The 21264-nt window shown below is 39.4% G+C and overlaps 3 protein-coding genes across 7 annotated transcripts; 1 reads left to right on the forward strand and 2 right to left on the reverse strand.

Annotated features, from left to right (window-relative positions):
• Positions 1-2288: 2288 nt before the first annotated feature.
• LOC103703912 (uncharacterized) lies at positions 2289-5347 on the reverse strand. Of its 4 annotated transcripts, XM_088724096.2 has the most exons (3): positions 5046-5347; positions 4481-4530; positions 2289-4386 (listed from the first exon to the last, which is right to left on the reverse strand). In XM_088724096.2, exon 3 carries the CDS (start codon positions 4301-4303, stop codon positions 2522-2524), a length of 1782 nt encoding a protein of 593 aa, XP_088580222.2. In that variant the 5' UTR covers positions 4304-4386; positions 4481-4530; positions 5046-5347; the 3' UTR covers positions 2289-2521. The 4 variants fall into 4 exon arrangements, with proteins under 4 accessions (XP_088580222.2, XP_088580223.2, XP_008785190.4 ...); XM_088724097.2 differs by lacking the exon at positions 4481-4530; XM_008786968.6 differs by having other exon boundaries at positions 2289-4530.
• An 863-nt stretch (positions 5348-6210) lies between these two features.
• LOC103703913 (uncharacterized) lies at positions 6211-14443 on the forward strand. Its single transcript, XM_089923748.1, has 4 exons — positions 6211-6323; positions 7837-8009; positions 12497-12594; positions 14023-14443. Exons 1-4 carry the CDS (start codon positions 6211-6213, stop codon positions 14200-14202), a joined length of 564 nt encoding a protein of 187 aa, XP_089779874.1. The 3' UTR covers positions 14203-14443.
• Positions 14444-15066: 623 nt separating this feature from the next.
• On the reverse strand, positions 15067-18049 carry LOC103703914 (putative serine/threonine-protein kinase PBL7). Of its 2 annotated transcripts, none has more exons than XM_088724098.2 (6): positions 17651-18049; positions 16652-16713; positions 16433-16578; positions 16154-16343; positions 15607-15984; positions 15067-15512 (listed from the first exon to the last, which is right to left on the reverse strand). In XM_088724098.2, exons 1-6 carry the CDS (start codon positions 17968-17970, stop codon positions 15379-15381), a joined length of 1230 nt encoding a protein of 409 aa, XP_088580224.2. In that variant the 5' UTR covers positions 17971-18049; the 3' UTR covers positions 15067-15378. The 2 variants fall into 2 exon arrangements, with proteins under 2 accessions (XP_088580224.2, XP_026659182.4); XM_026803381.4 differs by having other exon boundaries at positions 15593-15984; positions 17651-18047.
• Between the last annotated feature and the right edge of the window lie 3215 nt (positions 18050-21264).

Consider the following 21264-nt stretch of genomic DNA (forward strand, 5'->3'; position numbering starts at 1 on the left):
ATTTTTTCGATTTTTATTTTCTTAGCTCTGTTTGCTCGTTCTCTCTGGCTGGGCTCTTGGTCAATAAACGCAGAATTTAAAATTTTTCGATTTTTTTACGTGTCCTTGCTTGATGCTTGTTCTACATGATTGAGTTCTTGGCTTTATTTATGCAATTTCCAGAAAGCAGCTATAACAAACCTCTATTTGTAGAGTATAAATAATTTAAGAAGTTCTCTATGAGTATAAATATATTTGCATTAACAAACTTCTCAAAATGCTTTCATCAAAATGGTATCAAGGCAATTCATCATACAAACAAATTGATGATCAAGGTTCTTTATGATCTTGTGACATCTGTATATCGTGAAGTATGAAAAAAATTAAGCATCAATGTCTACAAAAACTTGGAATTATGGATGGCAGCCAAAATCCAATCACTTTAGATCAATATTTATAAGTTTGTAACCATGGTTTTGGTTTTGAACGTATCTTCCAAATCCATTTGGTTTCATGTATGATCATGTGCTTGAAAGAAGCTGAACTCATTTTGCCTTGAATAAGCCAAAGGTAATCAAAAATATCTGTCTTGAAGTCCCATTGGTCGTAGTATGTCATAAAACAGAGAAAGATGATTCCATAAAGTTTTTAGGTCTCAGCTTAATTTTCAAGATAATATTGGGAAAAAGGAAGAAATAAGAAAAACACTGAAAGGGCGATTCTCCAAAGTTTTTGGATCGCAGTTTGGTTAGTGTGATAATCTTCTCTTACTTAAAGTGGCATTTCATTTTTGGACTGAGAAAATACCAAATAAGTTCAAGAAAAACATTAACCTTAAAGCGCAAATAAAATAAACATCTAAGGGAAAAAAAAAACATATGCAGTTAATGAAGAACTATAAGATTGTATTATTTGAGATGTCTGATCTCCATAATGAAATAGAAAAATAAAAATAATTTTTATCCTTTAAGATATGTGCCTTCATTATTTTTAACATGCAGTAAAAACTATCCAAGGTATAAAATCAGGGACTAACCGGGGAGGGACCTTGTAAATCTGCAAAAAATGCAAGAGTTCCTTGGTTCTTATTTTCACTGCTTGCCTGGAGGCAACTATAACCTCTTCCTGTTGGGGCCATTAAATTTAATGAGCTCCAACCTCACCTTTCAGACTCCACGTTAATGACTTCTCACATCTTGCTTTAATGGACACCACAAATTCATCTTTGCACTTGGAATGCTCATTGAACATTGAAGCATCCTTCTATTCAAGCTGAAACATGTGAAGTACATTTTATGGACTTGGAGCAAGCATACCTATATGTAAGCAAATACTTCCATTCAAATTATCAAGACTTGCCACTGCTATGTCCTACTTCCTTGACAGAAGGCATTACTCTTCCCTGATAAAGTAGGCTGGAATTGCATAATGAAAAGCAAATGCACAGGCGGCAATTAGAAATTCAACTGCATCATCTTTTTGGGGATGAGGATGATCCTTCAGTGTGACACCAACATTCAGAAAGCCATCAACATAATTATTCTATAAATCCGAAGCCTGGGATGAGATCTTCACTTCATATTTAAAAGATACCTCGACAATGCCTGCACGACACTCCAATCTGGAAATCAAATCAAGGAGAGTCGACTAGGTCCAAATAGTCGCCTAAACCAGATCAATAATTAGACAAGAGAAGAATTAATTTAAATGAGGGCAGCACCAGAAGTGCAGATCCACCTTCATCCCAGTGCCTGAAAGGTTATAATGCAAGAAACTACTGGACATACTATGAGATGTCTTGCTACAGCAATAGTCATCATTTGCCAGCGCTTGGAAACCCTGTCTGCTGCAATTTCCAATCTCATTTCCCTAGCAATCTGGAATAAGAATGTTAGTTCAATAACTCATAACCTGTCTCTCTTTACAAGTTCCGCAACGAAGTTTCCCTCAAAAACCTTGCAGAGCACCTTAAACCTGATGTTTATTGTTGGATTTTCTTTGATCCTTCTTATAATATAAATATACTTACCACCTCATATATAATGTTCTTTTTCAGTGAATATACCATAGTTAGTGATATTAAAAGAACTATCCAGCATATAGTCAATAAGCCATTTTCATTTAATAAATTTCCTGAATAAAATAATATAATGATGAGATAGGAACATCGGAGACTAACCGCCACCAAAGTATGGTAAGCCTTAGCCTTCACCCCAAAGAGCACATATGATCTGCTTCCTCGTGCATGCTTCTGATGGCATACTTATTTGACTTTAGTTTAGCTGAAAAAGAAACATAACATAAAGAAATACAAGAAAGCATGGATTTGGCTTTGATTGATCTCTATAATGTAAAATTACAATCCATAATAGGCTTTCATAAAAGGACAGCATCCTTAGCTTTAATCAAATAAAGAACATATAGTAAGGACGAGAAAAATTAGAACATACTTATATGCCACGATACAACACTAATTCTACTTTCCTTTCATATATAAGAATATAGCAAAGATTTTAATTGAAGAAGAAAATGTCCAAAACTGTCAGATTTGCAATGTGCATTTCTTTTGAGAATGCCCTAATAGATGACAACGGCCACATTGAACAACTCGCTTTGGGTGCTTCAAACTTTCTATCCGAAGAACCTTCTTTTTGGGGCGCCCAGGTGGCCGACGAATCTTGGGTGGGCGTATAATAATATCTGCTTTGCCAGCTCCACCTGCTGTTCCCTCACCTGACTCCTTCCAAAGAGTTCTGTCTGGAATGTGATATATCATTTGTGAATAGGCCTCTCTGTATTTCCTAACACTGAAACACTCTTGTGCATAGAGTCGGACATCCTCGCCACAAGACAGCAATGCAGCAGCTGCATGTGCACATGGGATACCATAAATTTGCCACCGACGACATGAGCAACAGCGACTCTGTATATCAACAATATTTGTTCTCTCTGACGATACAATTTCAAACTCCACTTTATTTGCACGAAGGACTTGATAACAACGTGAATCAGCAATGGCTTCTGAAATTAGCTTCTCAGCAGATGGAACAAGAACTGAGGTCCATGACATTCCCATATTGCGACGATCATTAAACCAAGCGGTTAACTGATAGCGTAGGTGTTCCATCATTTGCACTATAGGAAGCTCATGGCCATCAAGGGCCCAATTATACAACATCTCTGTAATTCCCAGAGTGAAGTGCCCATAACGGACCCCTTCAAAGTGTGCAACAGCCCAGAGGTTCGGTGGAAAGAGACGGAACCATGGCATAACATCTTGAACTGCCATCATCTCGGCTACCTTTGCCTCAAATTCAGCTGCAGTGAGAGCATAAACAGCATTCCAAAAGAGGTTGACTAATTTTGAATTTTTGAACTCATCACGGAAGCTCTCGCTTACATAACGTAGGCAGAAACCATGATAAGCAGTGGGAAAGTGGGTCTCAACTGCTTCTACAATGCCTTTCTGTCTCTCAGACAATATTGTTAATACAGGCATCTTGTCTGTATTAACTCCAAGAAGTTTTCGCAATTCTGATAGAAACCACATCCAATTTTCATCACTCTCAGCATCCACAATACCAAATGCCAATGGATATATTGCGTCGTCAGCATCAACAGCTGAGGCACAAAGCAAAGTTCCAAGGTACTTTCCTTTAAGATGTGCCCTATCAAGTTCCAATAGAGGCCGGCAAGCATGCAGAAAACCATAAATTGATGCACGGTAGGAAATAAACAGACGATGGAAGCAGTTTTCTGGACCTGTTGCATAAACTAATGCAATGCTCCCAGGATTTGTTTTCCTCATTTGTTCACAGTATGCTGGAAGAAAGCGATATCCATCCTCAAGAGTGCCATGGACTGCAGCCATGCTTCGCTCTTTCCCACGCCAAGCTTGCATGTAAGACACAGCAACACCATGCTGTTCACGGATATCTTGCAATATCTCCCTTGGCTTGTATTGCGGATTGTCTCTGAGTCGGGCCTCCACAGATCTGGCAACCCAACCCACAGTAGCTTGCTGGTGATGAAGATTACAAACTCCTTCACATGTATGCTCCCCATGCAACGTCCTGATTGAGAAGGTTGGGACACCAGGGCACTTAGCCACATGAACCCGCCAGGGGCATCCTTCCTTGGAGCACTTAGCTATGAATCGGCTGCGATCGGATTTCACAATCCGGAGCTCAAAATGTAAAGCAATAGCAATATCTTTAAGCGTCCTTCTGCAGGTTTCCACATCCGGGAACTCTTGGCCAATGACAAGAGAATGGTCTGGAACAACTAGATTATGATCCTGATGGGCTAATGAGTGCACAGCCATGAAACAACTATAGCCAAGTATTTCCCCTTTTCCTTTCAGAATCAACTAATCAAGCAATAAAGTGCACTATATGGATTGCACAACTGCCATATCAGAGCATGATCTCAATAGTAATTGCATAAAGACAGCTAATCAAATTCATTCGAGGCATCTATATGTTAGCATTACTGCACTTACACCCAATAGTTGCAATTATCTGGTATCTAACAACTGATAGCAAGTTAGACCTGCCCAGAATAGAGGGGAGAAAAAAAAAATAACGGTCATTATGAAACAGGGTTATTAGCAGAGAAAGATACTCAGAAAAGTCGCCTTTTACTGTACCGACCAAAATTGTAATTACAGTTTTCATATTATAAATTTAAGATCAAATCTCATATATTCACAGTCAATGCAAATGCTTATGCTAGACAGAGCAGGCAGTGAAGTGGATCGCTAAAATAAACACCAAATCTACAATGATTTTCTAAAAAATTAGGGCTCTGGTGTGGAAAATAGACCCCAATTGAGTACAAATTCTCGGCACCGAGGTTCCAAAAAATCCCATATGAGAGCAAAGCCTTCCATTTTCCTAAACGGTGTTACCGGATCCAGCTCAAATCTAGGATAAAGATGTAAATTTTTAGGACCAGAAATCGCAAGAAAGCTTTCAGGCATTCGCAAACCCTAGATTACAGCTACCATCATCTTTTCAGAAAATAACGACAAATTCTAGCACTGGAAAGAGAAGAGCAATCCATACCGATGGGGCAAGAGCACCCTAGGAGAGAAGATCGAAGATCGAGCTCCAAACACCTCAAGAAGAATGCGGAATCCGCAATAAAGCGAGATCGATGAATCAAAACCCTAGGAGGACCAACTTGCCGACGAAATCGAGCGATAATTCTTCGACCTACTTCAATTTTTCGGGGGCTTCGGAGCTGTCGACGAGCGAATCCGAGGTGGTCGGCAGAGGACGGAAGAAGAAAAAGGAACGGGAAAAGGGGGAACTGGCGGAGAGGGGAGATGGGGTTCGCACTCGGGGGTAGGTTCGCGAAAATACCCTTCGGGCAGCATATATTTACGTGCCCAAATTTGGGCGAACCACTTGCTTTTCCGTGGCGGGTTGGGAGGAGCAGTGGGCGGCACGACGTGGGATGTAATTTCACCGACCCCCTTCCAGTTTTGGATAATTACAGATTTGTACGTAAAAATCTATTCAAATGATTGGAATACTTATAGCTCAACTTATAACCTACTTTAGCTATTTTGAATATTTATGAATATAAACCTACCTCAACTTATAATTATAATAATGTAACCCACAAATTTTATAAAACTTTCATCCAATCATCAAGAAAAGCTTTTTAAAAATATAAGTCTAGCTCAACTTATAATCTTATAATTTTGCTGATAGTATTGGTACAACCCACAAATTTTATAGAATTTACAGCCCAATCATTTAAACAAACTTTTGAAAATATATATTACTGCTTAACTTTCACTACCAAAAAATATAATCTTCACCTATTATATTTCTATTGTATAAACCAATGGAGTCATTACTCTCTAACCTATTTAAGTCTTAGAATATCTTAGCCGACTTTAGATAAGGTTAAAAAGAATAAAGTATCTCAAATTAGCTAATTAATATTAGTTTTTAAGACTAATCTAATCATTTTAACCTTGCCCCAAATCAACTAAGATATTTTAAGATTAAGATGGATTAGAGAAGACGATGTCAGCAAGATCCAATAACTTATTTAACCGAAAGAAAAGTGCAGGATATTTTATGTTATACATATAGCAAAAATTACGCGCTCGAATGTATATTTTTTATATATTGGGTGACGGTTTGTAATATCCCAAATTCATGAAAGATCGATATAATTTACTCAAATCTAGAAGTGTTAGTGTCATCTAGCATGATGGAGCATGTTGGGGGAAAAATGAGTCACTCCGAAACATACAACCGCGCGCCCGGCCCGTCGTCCGACCTGGAGGCGCCCGGCCCGGCGTCCGACCTGGAGGCGCTCAATCAGTATACTGCGGTCACATCTACCTACAGTACAACCAGGAACCATGCCTTGCCATCGCCCTCAACAATTAATGCGTATGGTCTCTGCAAACCTCCGGCTTACTCAACAATTAATGCGCATGGTCTCTGCAGACCTCCGGCTTACTCAACAATTAATGCGCGTGCCTCCTGCTATCTACGGATCTCAAGCCCTCCACGGCAAATTTGCTCGGCAGCGTTTGATAACCATGACAACTCCTAGGCTCCGACCTGATCTCCTACGGCAAGGCATTAATTCGCACGATCGTGCATTAATTCGCACGACGTGCTCAATCATACGGTAACTTCGTCCCGTCATATCACAGGTAATCCAGTACCCCACTATAAAAGGGGAACCCTCCTATTTTAGTGGGGGTTGGACTCTGAAACTCAGGAACACACATCTCCTTCCTTCTTCTCCATTAAGCCCCCTCTGACTTAAGCATCGGAGGGCCGGCACTGGAAACCCCGGCCACCAGCTTGTTGCAGGTCTCCCGGAGAACGCCACTCGCCAACGGACCACCACCTGCCATTACAGCATCGGAGCTCCTCCTTCTCAGCCGACAGTCGCCCCCAGGTCCAATTTCCAGCAACAGAGCATATCGTGGATAAAGTGGCTCTTGCTTCATAACAATATGATGAACTAGATCATTCCGGTATTTTTTAAGAAATATAGGAATTTTTTAAATATATTTTTCTCAACTTCACACACACACACACACAGACACACACACACACACACACAAAGCCATAAATTATGGTGGCTTTCTTTTTTCAATGGGGAAACTTAACATCCCATCAGTTGATCTTTTATTCAGCTGCCATTTGAATTTTTTCCTTGTTTGCCGGTTGACTGCGGCTAGAATTTTTGCTAGTTGGTTGCCGCTTGAAATTTTGTTAGTTGATTAGTTTTAATCCATATAATATGTGTAATTGTGCGCAAAGATAATGGCTGAATATAAAATAGCCATCAAAATCAACAGAGTGGAATAAAATTTAAAACCAACAAAAGTTAATGTATATAATAGTTAATCCAAATGCCAATTATAGAGTTGGTAGAATCATTATGAGTTAAATACAGGTGATTTAGGTTCAAATACTAGATAGATAAGCTTTCCATTTCTACTCCTTCACAAACAAGGAAGACAGTAAGAAAATAATGGATACAACATAGCCTCCTTATTTGTTAGAATAGATTAATTTTTTTAAAAAAATATAAGTGAGAATCCTTTGTTAAGGACTTTTTTTTACAATAGCTAATTAGAGATCATGAAATCCAATATAAGTTAGGTTATAAACATAGCAATGTTTAAAAAAATAAACTTCTTACTTTGCATGTTTTGTTATTTATATTTTTTTTTTATATTTAACTTTTATTCCATTATTTTTCATTCCATTTTATTTTAATTTCTGTTTTGTCTTTTATATGTATATATAACATTTTTTTTACAATTTCTGAAAAATAGGGGGAAAACAAAATTTAAAAGAAGGGATAAAGATCGGCTTCTCCGACGGTTAAAACTAGCCGTTGCCGTTCCTTTCTTTTCCTCCCCTTGCCGTCCCCAAGAACTCGCCCCTCTCCAAACCTCAAGCCGGGGACTAGCGTCGGAGGATCTCATGGGAGCGGCGTCGTACGGTGCAGCGGTAGCAGAACGCCGAGCCCCGGTTCAGGTAGCACGGAAACCACTACCTTTTCCTCCTCCTCATTCGTCGTCTTCTCCTCGCCACAGAGTCGCTGATGGTGTTTTGTTTCCTGAGTTCTCTCACTTTACTATTTTTGACTTGTGATGAGTTGTTTTGTCCTGTTTATTGGATCCCAATTCCTCTTGCTTCTTGTTCTTATTCATGTCTCGTTTGTCCTGGCTTTTTGACTTCCACTGGGCGGTGAAACGCTTTGACTCTTTTGCTGTGTTTTCCATGTCTTTCTCGGGAATTGCGGGTTCTTCAGTTCTTTCCGGTCTTCCTTGACTCGAGACTTGTTGATTAAACTCCTACTTGTAAGAATGCGATGGATCTCCACGTTTATATACTCTTTTTTAATTTTTCAGATAGAGATTGGGCTGATGTTAAGGTTTTCAAGAATTTGATCTTGTGCTAAGTTTATTCGATCGGTATAATTTCTAATCGAAAATAAAGATATGGTATCCAATGTTCCCAAGACAATGAATGATGAGCATCTGAGAAAGTTTGAGGTCTGTCTTGCAACTACGGAGCAAATAGAAATTGCTTTCTGGTAGCTGCTGCAGCAAACCCCAAATTATCCCTTATGTTTGTGCTCCGTCCATCTTGCAATTGTTGCCCACTTTTCATCAGCCATCATTTGGATTGAATCACCCGAACAAGATCGATTGAGATGGTAGATAAGGGCATTCCAAAATCCCAATGACCTCAAGAGGAGATGGTCAGAGTAACAAGGTTCCTTCTTGATGTTGCAGCACCTGCATTCCATGGCCATTCCAGTTATGGTTTCAGTTTGATGCAATTATGGATCAACAGCTGGACTCAGGGACACAAGATTGGGCCTAAGGTTCCAGAAATCATATCGAAAGTGGGCAAGGTCGAGTGAGCCATCGACCAAGTTAGACAATTTGATGGATAGAAAATGGGAACTTTTTGCTAGTTGAATTAAAGGGGCATCAGCTTGACACATCAAGTATTTGATCATAGAGAGACCCTCGAAGCTCTCTCATCAAGGGGAAATTGTGCTATTTTTCGGTGAATAAAACAGAGTTCTTTGCAATCAAGTGCAGTTTAGTAATATCTAAATATACCATTTAGTACTTTTCTGGATTTACATTATGATTGATCTTTTAGGTGGATGTAGTCCGGGTAGGATTATTGTCCGGAGCTACATTTTGGTTCCAAGATTGAGCGGGGAAAGTCCTACAGTCTTTTGGTTTGAACTTTGGCATGAGTTATACATGTTTAAATAGCAGATTTTATGGGAATGCAATTTATTTTAGAAAAAAAGGATGATACTGTCAACATCCGGGATCCTATAGTAGTGCTAGATGAAGGAACAATTTTCATGATGATTTTGTCGATAAAGGTCTTCATGTGGATGTTGTTGATTGAAGAATCATTGATTAAAGTAGAACCTGACTTTGTCAATCGAAGTTGCATCGAGAAAATTAGTACGAGGCATGTTTTCTTCCGCTGTTGGAAGTTGAAAAATGGATTGTAGGATTGAATGAAAGGGATGCAGATTCAGAGAATCATATGAATGATTATTAAATGAGATCAAGCAAACAGTCGGCAGTATAGATTGCTTGATGTTCAAATTCTCAAATTCACATTATTCTTTTTTCATATAATGGGGATGTCTACTTGATACATATTTCAAGTGCTGCCATGTTCCCGTCCATATCAGCTGACATGCACTGTGCCGGGTCATTGATGGCACCAAGCACTGGGTTGGCATGGCTGCGATTTAGTCCTTTCTTTAATCTCTTTTGATCGAGATAAGGTCTATTAAGTCTTCATATATTTATACTTATTTTGTTTCACCATGGTATGGCATGTGTTTGGGCACAGCAACTGCCATGCTGCCTATGTGCTGCCCATAGGCAGGCATGCTTAGTCTTTCACTTGATGTATAAACTGGTTACTTGTGGAATCTTCATATCTTGACGTTTTATCCAAGAGGACATGTGTTAACATTCTTTAAGTTCAGCAAACTTTCATTCTATTTTCTCTTTTAAAGTTGGAGTACTTTCAGAACAATGGTGTTTATATTTGTTTGCAATTTTCAGATTTGTTTGAATCACACTTTTTTGGTAAAAATGATAATTCTGAAAACCTGAGAAACTAGATTCCTCACTTTCGTTTCTTTTTTTATAAAAAAAAAATAGGTTTCCTGATTATCTGTTTTCATAAAATTCATAAAAGTTTGATATGTGAAACAACCCTAGTAAGAGAAACTTTTCTAATGCAGCCTATATGCTACACAGGATTCATAGGCCCTAATATATCTGAACTTAGGAGTCTAGATCTACCCTAAAATTAGCCATTAGAATTCATACGGAAATTTGAAGGAAGTTAAATTTCATGTTAGCTCAAGTTACCTAGAATCAGGGAAAATTCCAATCACTTTCAACTCACCTAGGGCTCCTTTTAGTAGGATTTCCTGATTTTTAGTAGGCTTGCTATTTTAGCAGGAATTGTACAGAGGAAAAATGGAAAGATGATGGGCCATCAACTCTTAATGCAAATCAAACTAGCACCAGAAATTATGAGTCATTGTGGATTGAGGGGAAGTAGTTGATTGGCAGGGGGCAAACTCATTCTTCTGCACTCAATTTTGCATTTCCCTTCCAATCAAGAGAAAGGAAAGGAGAATGAGATGAGGAAATAAGGTGGATTTCTGTATTGTTTTGATGATTTTGAGACAGATATTATCTTTTAGATGGGTATCAAGAGGGTAGTAGATGCATAAGTGAATTATGAGTCCTTGAGTAGGGCATTGCTAATTCATATAGAGCCTTATATATGGGGAGTTTTAACTGATTTTACAGTCGGTATTTTAGCCAACTCATGATGCAAAGTCTTTTTTTTTGGCTGTGTGTACCTAAAAAGAGGGGGGGGGGGGGTGTGGAAGGTTTGGTAACTTTGGATGGTGTGTTTTCAAGTAGAAAGCCTGAGTAGCCCTTCTTGTCTAGTAGTTTGAATCCACAATATTTTTTTCCCTTGCTTATTTTGTGAGGTCTGTGGGGCACAAAATTCATTTTCTAGCTTGATTTTTTTGATGGTTCTTGATTCCCTCACACCCTCTTCTCCAGCTCTCGTTTGCTGGTGCTTGATTTCTTAATTTGATTCAATTTTTTCGTAGCCTGTTTAAACGTACCAGGATTAGGAAGTGATTTCCTTCATGACTTGTAATACTTAGGGTTGATACTAGGCAGCAAGAATCTAATATAATACCCCCTTTATTGTTCCGTAAATTAAGTCTACCCTCTTTATAGGACCATATATAATCTCAAATAGGTTTCTCATGTATAGTTTGAAAAATCCATTTAGGCAACTTGAGAAGCTAGCTTTTTGCACAATAAGCTTGATCGTGCCGCGTTTTTGCCTATAGAATTTATGCAGGTGCTTTTTTTTTTTTTTTTGCTAATGCGGATGGATCATACCCGACGGGTACGGATACACCCAATAAAGTCAAAAAATAGGATACCTCGGAGTGCCAAAGGCAGCTCCCCATCTACAGTCCACAAAGTGCCTCTTGAATGACTAGCTACATACGCAGCCACCCAATCTGCCACACCATTGGCTTCACGGTAAATATGCTTGGCCTGAAAGGCCCCTCCATCCTTCACCATAGCCCAAATGTCCCGGAGCAAGGGATGGTCGCTACCGCCACCCCTAGGTCCCCTCTGGATCCAACTAATAACGGTAGCAGAATCACCCTCCAGGATGATAGACCTGGCCTGTAACACACACCGGACGTGGCAAAGGCCCGCTCAGGCAGCTCTCAGCTCCGCACTCGGTACCGAGGTGTCAAATAACTGACTACCCCCGGCAGCCACAACCCTAGCAGACGGGTCCCGAATAACGAAACCCCATAGACAAAGGAAAGAAACAAAACAGTGAAAACTACTCATAGGAATGTATGGTGTGAATGGAATACGTATGTAGGTTAGCCAGAGGTCCATGTTGTGCAAGCTATCTGGTGGGAATTGTGCAGTTCTTTGTGAAGGATGCATGTGGTTTTGTTGCAACTGAATTGCTAATATGGGCTTTAGAAAGTTGCCTTTTCCATTGTCATTATTGTAACATGTTGAAACCATTATCCTGATCGTCTTATATTGGAAGCATTGATTCAAGTGATTTGGTTCATGTATTTTTCTTCTATTACTACATTCAGTTTATGAACTTAGTGAATTTTCTTAAAAAGAAAAATTTTGCAACTTTCAAGCACCAGACAACATACATAGCTCGATGCTGTTTACTTAAATTGTTGTAAATTGTAAATCAAGTTATCTCAGCATGTGCATGGCCATCTCAAGCAATGTGATTCCATATTTACTAGAACAAATCCCTTGTACAAAATTACCTCTCTATCAAAATATTTCTTCTGGCTAAGGAGTTCTTACTATTGTTAGGTTGAAATGATATCAAAGATGTTCTGGATGCATTTTTCTTAGCCAAAGCTGTTGCAGAGGCACTAAATGAAAGGATAGGATTTGCAGTGGGGGAGATCTTGAGTGTGATCGGTCAATGGCAAGCTGAGCGACAAAAGCAAGTCCAAGATTTCCAGGTGAGAGACCAAGGTTTCGTAGTTAATGCAGTAATCATGGATGAGTTTTAAATTTTTGAAGATTTCTGCTTTAATGGTCTAATCAAACGAGATATTGCGGTACTAGGGCAATTACAAGTCTGGTTGGGCTCATTTAGTATCGATGCACTGGAAAATAGTAGTCTTGTTTGTTGTTAGAAATTGCAGCTAAATATGATCTTGGGAATAGATTTGATCAGCTTCTCTAATAATTTGGCTGGGAATTGCTCAAATGGTTGCTAGTCCCTGCAGCGAAAGCAACTAGTTCCTTCGGTAGCTATTTAAGCCGTTTCGCTCGGCTCTAAAGGAATGTGTATATGCCTGATAATTTGGTCTAATTTTTCATTTTTTTATAGTAATGCCAATAAAAAGTATGAATCTGTTTGGGTATTTGGAATGCGAAAGGCCGACGAGCATTACCACCACAATTTTGGGGCATTAGTAGGATATAAGTGTGTATAATGAACAACACTTACATGTTTATTGCACGGTCTTTTTGCACTGTGTGGGCACGCGCATTGTTTTGTTATTTTGATGAGGTTAATATCATGAATATTCTGTATATAGCTTCATCCTAGACCTGCTTGTTTGTGCTGCCCTATTTATAGGTTTAAGTCCTTTAAACTGCATATAGTTATCTTTATGCTAGAACTAGCTGAGAACCCCTGCACTGTGTGTGGGAAATGTATGAGGGGTGAAATCAATATGACCAAATAGTAGAGAAACTTTATGGTATGAGACAACGTAAAGAGATATTCAAGTATTATATAATTCTAAAATTGTAAAGAATTTAACTATTCTAAACTTGAAATGAAGAATTAAAAAATAATTAGAGACAAAAGAAATGAATTCATGATAGTCAAAGAAAAGGTGTGGAGATGCTTAATGCCTTCAGCCTCAGTACCTGAGGATAAGCAAAAATATATTGTATTGGATCAGCCAGTTTGGCACATATACTGAACTAAAATATGAATCATAAATCTCAATGATGAATGGAAGCTATAAAGCAACAGAATAAGTTTGGGATTTATCTTGTAACTTGAAGAACTTTAAAATATTTTAATGGGAGTTGCAAACAGTGAAGGAAGAAGCCTAGTAGGCTTGTTTTACTTTGACTTGTAAAATGTTCCAAATGGGGTCTCTGACTCCAAGAAAGCTGTCGATCGATCATCACTCTAGATGCTGTTACTGAATGCTTCCTTCCATTAATCAAATAAAGCTTTGATAATACCATCAGTGCTTCTTTTATTCCTCACTGTTTATTACGACATATTCAACTTTTCTAATACTCTCACATACCCTTTATTTAGGAACTACCTGCACTCTTTGAATTGCTAATCTATGATTAAGATTTCTGAGAAATCCATGTCGCGCATTATCACTGTTTTAACAAGAGGCTAATTGATGCAGGAAGAAGTCATAGAGAGAGCTAAAAAAGCCAAGAAGAAAGCTGCACTGGAGGTCATGGATGAACAAGTGGTCATGTCAAAATCTCTGAAGGCACCTTCAGATACTGCAACTCCAGCTGATTCACCTCCATCTCCTGGTCCTAAAACAGAGGATCCTTTCCAAGAGATGTTGATGGATTAGCTTGGTCTTGCACTCTTTAGCTTTCTGTACAGAAAGTAAATATTTGTAACCATATCTTGACGCTGTAGTAGAAGATAGGCTCTCTGCAGCATACAATGATCGATGAAACAGGTGATTAGGAGCAATATCTGGCCTTCAGTTAGCAAACCATGCCTTGTGCTTGATTCTTAGATGTAATGATGCTTAATTTTTTTTTCTGGCATGAATATGCAATGCAGCAGCTCTCGCATTTTTATCCAAATCTCTGTTTTTTGGAGAGAGAGAGAGGGAAGGAAGAGGAAGGCTCCACCAGACTTTATTGAGAGATGAAGGTGAAAAAAACTGCATTTTTATCCCAATCATGCTGAATCTCTAGCTATTTTCTAGTAGTTAGCCCTATCCTTGTTCTGCTGAGGGGGATATCTACAAGAAGAGATTTAGGGCTGGGTACAATGTTATGCAAGGCTATTTGTCATTCCTTATACATAGTGGTAAGTCAACATGCAGAGATAAGCTCAGATGTTAACCAAATTATTTTTAGCATCTCTTCTTTTGAGAAAATTCTTTTAACATCCCTTGGTTCAAGATTTAAGATTTTAAATCTCTGTCTCCAAAACCCAGGATCAGGATTTGAAATGGAGTGCCATGTCCTCTCGTATTATCAGTATCAATCAAACATTTAGAATTGATTTAACAAGCTCTGATTCGAGTCCTAACCTTCCTGGATCTGAATTCATGATACACTAAGAGTTCTTCACCCCTCTGCGGTGGAAGTGTAGAAGTATCTCCGATCATATGTTCGAACTCTCTGTGCATCTAAACTGTGTCCAGATCACTACTTCAAACCAACATCATGATAGGATTTCATCCTAATATTCTCACACAAAATAAAAAGGGCATCATCCTTAGAGGTAATTATAGATTTAGTTGCATATTGAACATGCAACATATCAGACCATTAACACACAAAAATATGCTGTAGAAAATAGGAAAAAGCTTGTTCTTTCCACACATCAGGTAGTCCATAATATTCAGCAATCTCCTTGGCAGCAAGTTTGGTTTTCTTCTGTACTGTCTTCACATGCTGATCAATGACAGAGCGAAGAAGTCACTGAAGCTGCTGAGGGCTCATGGAGTTCAGTTGAAAACGCTACAATGGAGCTGAGAGCATCGACAACATCGCCAATTGATGGACGATCAGCTACCTCCTCCTGGAGACACATGGCGGCGATCGAGGCGACTCGGTCCAGACCTGTCATTGGATAGTTCCCTTGAAGTAGTGGATCCGCCATGCCTGGCAACCTGTTCAGGTCTTCGCGCATCGCATGAACCTGCAAATGGAAGCAAAAAGGGACTGTTGCTAACCTCCAAAAGTTGGCAAAGGCTAGGAACATAGTGAGAAAGGAATTACCCAAGAAGCTAGACCCTTTTCCTCGTTCATGTCAAGAATGTCTTCAGCTCTTCTGCCTCTCACGAGCTCAAGCAGAACTACTCCAAAGCTGTAAACATCCGACTTCACTGATAGCTGTCCAGTTCTTGCATACTCTGGTGCAATATAACCCCAAGTCCCCACCACCCTTGTGGAGATATGGGATTTATCCCCGACAGGCCCCAGCTTGGCAAGCCCGAGATTAGAGAGTCTGGGATTAAAATCCTCATCCAGGAGAATGTTTGATGGCGTCAGATCACGGTGTATCACAGGTGGGTTGGCCTTGTTGTGCAAATACTCCAACCCTCGAGCAACACCTATAGCTATTTTGATTCTGGTATTCCAATCCAGTGGTTTCTGGCATCGCCCAACACCTAACATGCATTGGGATATATTATACGACTTTGGAACCGATTGATAAGAATCTAGTTCTAGTAATAGATCATACATATGCATTATACAAATGATTATGGACAAGGAAATTATAAGTGTGCCAAGAAGATTAAATGGGACTCAGAAGAACCCTTTGGTTAGATTATTTACCGAGCAAGTGGTCCTCAAGGGAACCCAGTGGAGAAAATTCATAGACTATGAGCCTATGACTTCCTTCAGAACAATACCCAACTACAGACATGAGATTTCGATGGTGGAGAAGGCTGAGCATGAGGACTTCGACAAGGAAGTCTCGGTTGCTCTGTGAGTAGTTCAAGTCTAGCTGCTTCACGGCCACAAGCTAAGACGAACAGATGCCGAAATCAGCACTTAAATCCGTAACAAGCATTGGAGGACCGAACAAAGGAAGTATTCTGCAGAGCCAGTTACCTGGGAATTCTGGTGAAGGATCCCTTTGTAAACTCTAAAGTGACTTCCTTCACGTAAAATCGAATCAGGAGAGAAATTACTAGTAGCCAAAGCTAGCTCCTCTAAGGAAAAAGTTCGTGCAGAAATATTTGCAGTAGTTGTATCTTCTGAAAGGTGAAAGACGAGTATTAGTTGGATGAAACTCCTTTTTTGACAGCCTAACGGAAGGGAATTAATTACCTGATCTACTGCTCTTTTCTCCCATCAACCTATGCGATTCCATGCCTCTAGAGGAGCTTATTCTGGTCTCAGTGTTTGTGAGAGAGAGAGAGAGAGAGAGATGTTAAAGAAGTAGCAAAAGATCAAATGGTCCTGCAAGAAGAAAACAACGTTTGCCTAGATTTTTTTTCAGAAGACTGGATGGCATGCAGGGACGACTTTGACCTGTAGTCGGCGTAGACTTGGAGAGAGAGAAAGCTGTGAGAAATTGAGAGGAAGGAAACACAAAAAAAGCTGGTTCCTGACTGATTTGGGCCAGGAATTAAGATGTGATTAAGAAGTGGTGGTTTAGTGGGCCGGTGTCAAAATAATATGCTCGAACGACTAAGTTGTCTTTAGCCAAAAAAAAAACGACTAAGTTGAGGCCAGTTTCTAAACGTTTGTAGGCCAAATTGGGTTTGGAGAAGCTGGTATATTGGGAATTTTAGAAGCTAATGAGATTTGTGCACACTCATTATTCCCTGGCAAATGGGAACAGTGTACGATATCCATCCCCAGTAAGTTACCGTTATCAGAGCACTTTTCTCATGCCTTTGCTTAAGCAGGGGCCATCGAGTAACCAAACAATTTAACATGTCACCCTAGAAAATAAGTATGATTGTTTCCTCTGTCTTTGAAATTGTAGCACTTTTCAATAATCCCTAAGCAGAAATATGTGCTTGATTGAGAGAAGTATGAGTCCATGCGGATAGATTTAAAATATTCTGGATGTTCTTTCAGCAATTCAACAAAAACAAAGCTTCTGATTTTTATACATTGATGTCTCTCAAAGTTCCAGTTATTAAGAAGGGTCCTGCAGAAAGTTTCTCCAAATCAAAAAGAAAGCTCCATTGGAATTATCTATAGCTATTTATATGGACATCTCAAACCACAGCAAGAACAGCACAAGACCAATCCCTGATGATGAGACCAATGAGTACAGCAAGGATGGCGATCATCCAATGGTGGCAGCGATGCTACCTGTTGGAGATGGGGTTGGGGCCACTGGGGACTTCATGTTCGTTTGCTTTGGATTGGCCAGGTAGCGCGGGGGCCTGTGGACGTAATTCCATGGACCGAGATCTCGAGGAAGAGAGGAGCTGCCGAGTAGAGAATGGAGCCAAGGAGAACTTTAGCTTCCCTGATGGGTGAGCCAGAAGAAGCAAGCAGAGGAAGAGGAGGAACCAAAACAGCGAGACAGGTGATCTCCTTGAGCCTCCATTTGTTGCCATGCAGCCTGCAAACTCTGGACCTAGAAGTAGAAGCCACCCCCAAACAGCCCTCAAACAATCAATATCCATTAACCAGTGGCCAAACGAGGGTCTGGGGGGAAAGACCTACAAGGGAGAGAGAGAGTAGGTTGTGGAAATGGCACCCATGCCCCCTCTTTAGTAAGAGAGTCCCTTATGACAACCTAGCGCCTCACCTAAAATAGCTTGCCGAAAGATATATATGTCCGCATGGATCCTCACATACTCCTCCAGTTCAGCTCTGACGTCTTCATTAGGCTAAAGATTCAAATCGATTCAAATCTAATCACAAACACCACGATCAGCTTGTAGTCATCCCTAATGAATCTATGCTGCAGTATTTCTCAGCTCGCATAAGTTATGAACCGGATCCGCTCTGGTACCATTTATAACAATCCAGAAGCTCATCTAAAATGGTCAGTCGGAATGTATTATTTGAGTTTTTAATCCTGTATAAATATCCAAAATTTATCCGATGAATAATCAATGTAGGACTAAACACACATACATACGGTCCTCACATTTGAATGGAGAAAATAAAAGTTCCTAAAGTTGCCATGTTCCTTTGTACATGTGAATCCACCTTCTGGCAGCTCTACAAGAAAGAAACAATGATTAAGAGGGCACATGACTACCCTCTATACGTACTGCTAATATGCCATGTTCCTAGATACATTCGAGCCTATCTCTTCACAACCATACAACAAAGAATTAATGATTCCAGTTGTGCAGAAAATGCGTGCCATGATGAAGAGAAATGATTGCATGTTTACCAGGAGCATAAAGGGAGCGGCTACCTGAGTTGTTTAAGCAAGAACTCGGGAATAAAGTGGAAAGCAACAGGCATGGTTTCAAACCATTAGTGTTGGAAATTCATTAATTATTAGAACAAGTCCAGATCAAAAGTTTAGTAATTTGTGCAGATCATTCTTTAGCAATCTCGGTAGTACTGCACCTGATTTGGAAGTCAGCCTAAACTTTTCAGATTCGACTCTTACTCTACCATTCTAATGACTTGAAGTTGTCTTTTTCCTTACCTGGATTCCGCTAAATAAAGCCATAAGCAATCCATCTTAATGTCCATCTCATTATTCCACTGCTTGTTCATCAGAATCCGAGAGCTTTTTTTTTTTTTCTAGTAGTTCAGGTTCTGTATGTATTTGCCTAAGAAGCCAACGAGCTCTTGCAGCAGGTTCACTGTAACTGGGAGGAGAAGGGAAAGGAAAAGAAACAAGGAAGGTGGCTGGAAACCCCCGTCAACTTTATAGCTTGTTTCCTTTCAAGACCTGTGTAAATCTAGGGAGCGTCCACCTTTGAGGCAGAGGAGAATCTTGAAAGTTTAAAGCCATGATGCTCTGGACTTTTCTTGGTTGGAAGGGAGCTGATTGGGACCTGCCTCTTTGACTTGGGGGAGCACGCAGTTGGAAATATATGGCGAGAAGGTAGCATGCTTTTGTTAAAGAGACGGAAAGCAGAGAAACCGTGTTGTAAGGGCTGACATCTGGCTCCCTCGTCAAGGCTTGGAAGTCTGCCCTCATGATGGAATGCATGAGGCCCTACACCCCACTCTGATGGCAAGGAAATGGTATTTAAAAAAAGGAAAAAGAGTTTTTATAGGACAAGGATAGTTGAGGAAGAGCAGAAATAAGAACTTTTTGTTAGTTCATACTCCCATATGACTATATTTTGCATTAAATTTAAACATAATACATACAGAAATTCAAGAAACTCACCCAAGCAGCGGAAAAAAAAAAGAAGAAATCATGTTCTCTAGGCTGTCTAAAACCTTCCACAATCGACAAGAATTACCAATGAATACTTTATCTTTACATCTTAGCTTGAATGCATTTAAATGTAAAATAACTTTGTAACTATTTTTACTCATTTCTAGTTTAAAGAACAGTTCTATGAAGCTGTCAATTAGTCAAACGCAGATGCTAGAATTTGTCTGGTCATGATCTCAAGCAATGTAGCCTATGCAACAATGGCTGCAGATCTTGTTACAACCATCAAGTAACACCAATATGGTAGCCAGCAAACGAGACAGTTGTGTTCAACACTAAAAATTTGCTAAAGATGTGACTTAGTAGTGAAAGAAAGTAGATAATTACCATATCCTATGGGCAGAAGCGGCCCAATATATTTGGATGTCTAAGGCAAACTCACCAAGAGAGATTTTTTGTTTTCTTTCTGTTGTTTTTAAGGCCTTTCCTATAATGGGCCGACCTTAGGTGAACTCACTAAGGAGGCATTTTTTTCTTTCTGTTTTCTCTTTGAGGCCTTTTCTATGATGGATCTTTTTTGGGTCGGAGCCTTAGACGACCGCCTCAATCGCCTGCCTCAATCATCTAAGAGTTGGGCAGGCCCTGCCTATTGAAAATTTGGAAATCATTAAAATAACAGATGATGTGAGTCGAAGACAACCGTGTAGAGCTTTTCAACTGGAAAAGGATTCATTTGCAAACTCAGCCATCTTGTCATTTGATCCATTCAATGTTGGTATGCCTATGCTCTCATTCAAGATTCCTCATGTGCAGTAAAATTTTCCTTAATGAACACCATTGGAAGGTAAGATTAACCTCATGGTGACGGAAAACCCCTGCTTTAAGGAAAGCAACTGAAACAAATGTTACAGCAATTCTATAAGGGCATTGCCATGTAAAGAAACGCAGACAATGGTGGTGTATGACAAAATCCAAAAGGTGGTGCTCAAAATGGAACAGGTTAAGCTGAATCCAGACTCAAATTGGCTGAATTGATATGGATTGGACTGTTGTAAAAAACTGTGACCTGAAATTATAAAGCTATATATTTGCCATCAGCTTTGATAACCTTCGCATATCTGAAGTGGTCTACGATGCTTTAATGTCTTGAATTCCTCATTTTGAACTTCTATATAAATTGACATTGTTCAATTAGGTTTGGTAAAAATTTATTCTTTTGACGTGATTTTTTTTAGATATCCAAAGTCAAGAGAGACAACTGAATATATTGCATTAGTTAATTTTTTATATAACCTGATATTGTTTAGTTAGGTCTGGTACAAATTCATTCATTTGGCATGAATTTTGTTTAGATAACCAAACTCATGGGGAGAAATGAATATATTGCATCAGCGAATCTGTGCAACACTACGGCGTTATCATGCTCTGCTCCCATTCTCTAGGATTGGTTGCTGCATTACAAAAACAGAACCAACAGAAGAACTATCAATATATATTGGATATGCTCCCTTTCTTTTCTATTGTCTGTTGTTCAATTTGCCGTACATGACAAGTTTAGTTTTCTAAGGGGACCTTACAGGAAGGTTTGCCGTTTTAATACCAGATCTGCACCGATGCCACA

The sequence above is a fragment of the Phoenix dactylifera genome, chromosome 6 (genome assembly GCF_051530095.1).
Source record: "Phoenix dactylifera cultivar Ajwa chromosome 6, Ajwa_hap1_PhDact_Kaust_v1.1, whole genome shotgun sequence".
NCBI classification, from domain to species: Eukaryota; Viridiplantae; Streptophyta; class Magnoliopsida; order Arecales; family Arecaceae; genus Phoenix; species Phoenix dactylifera.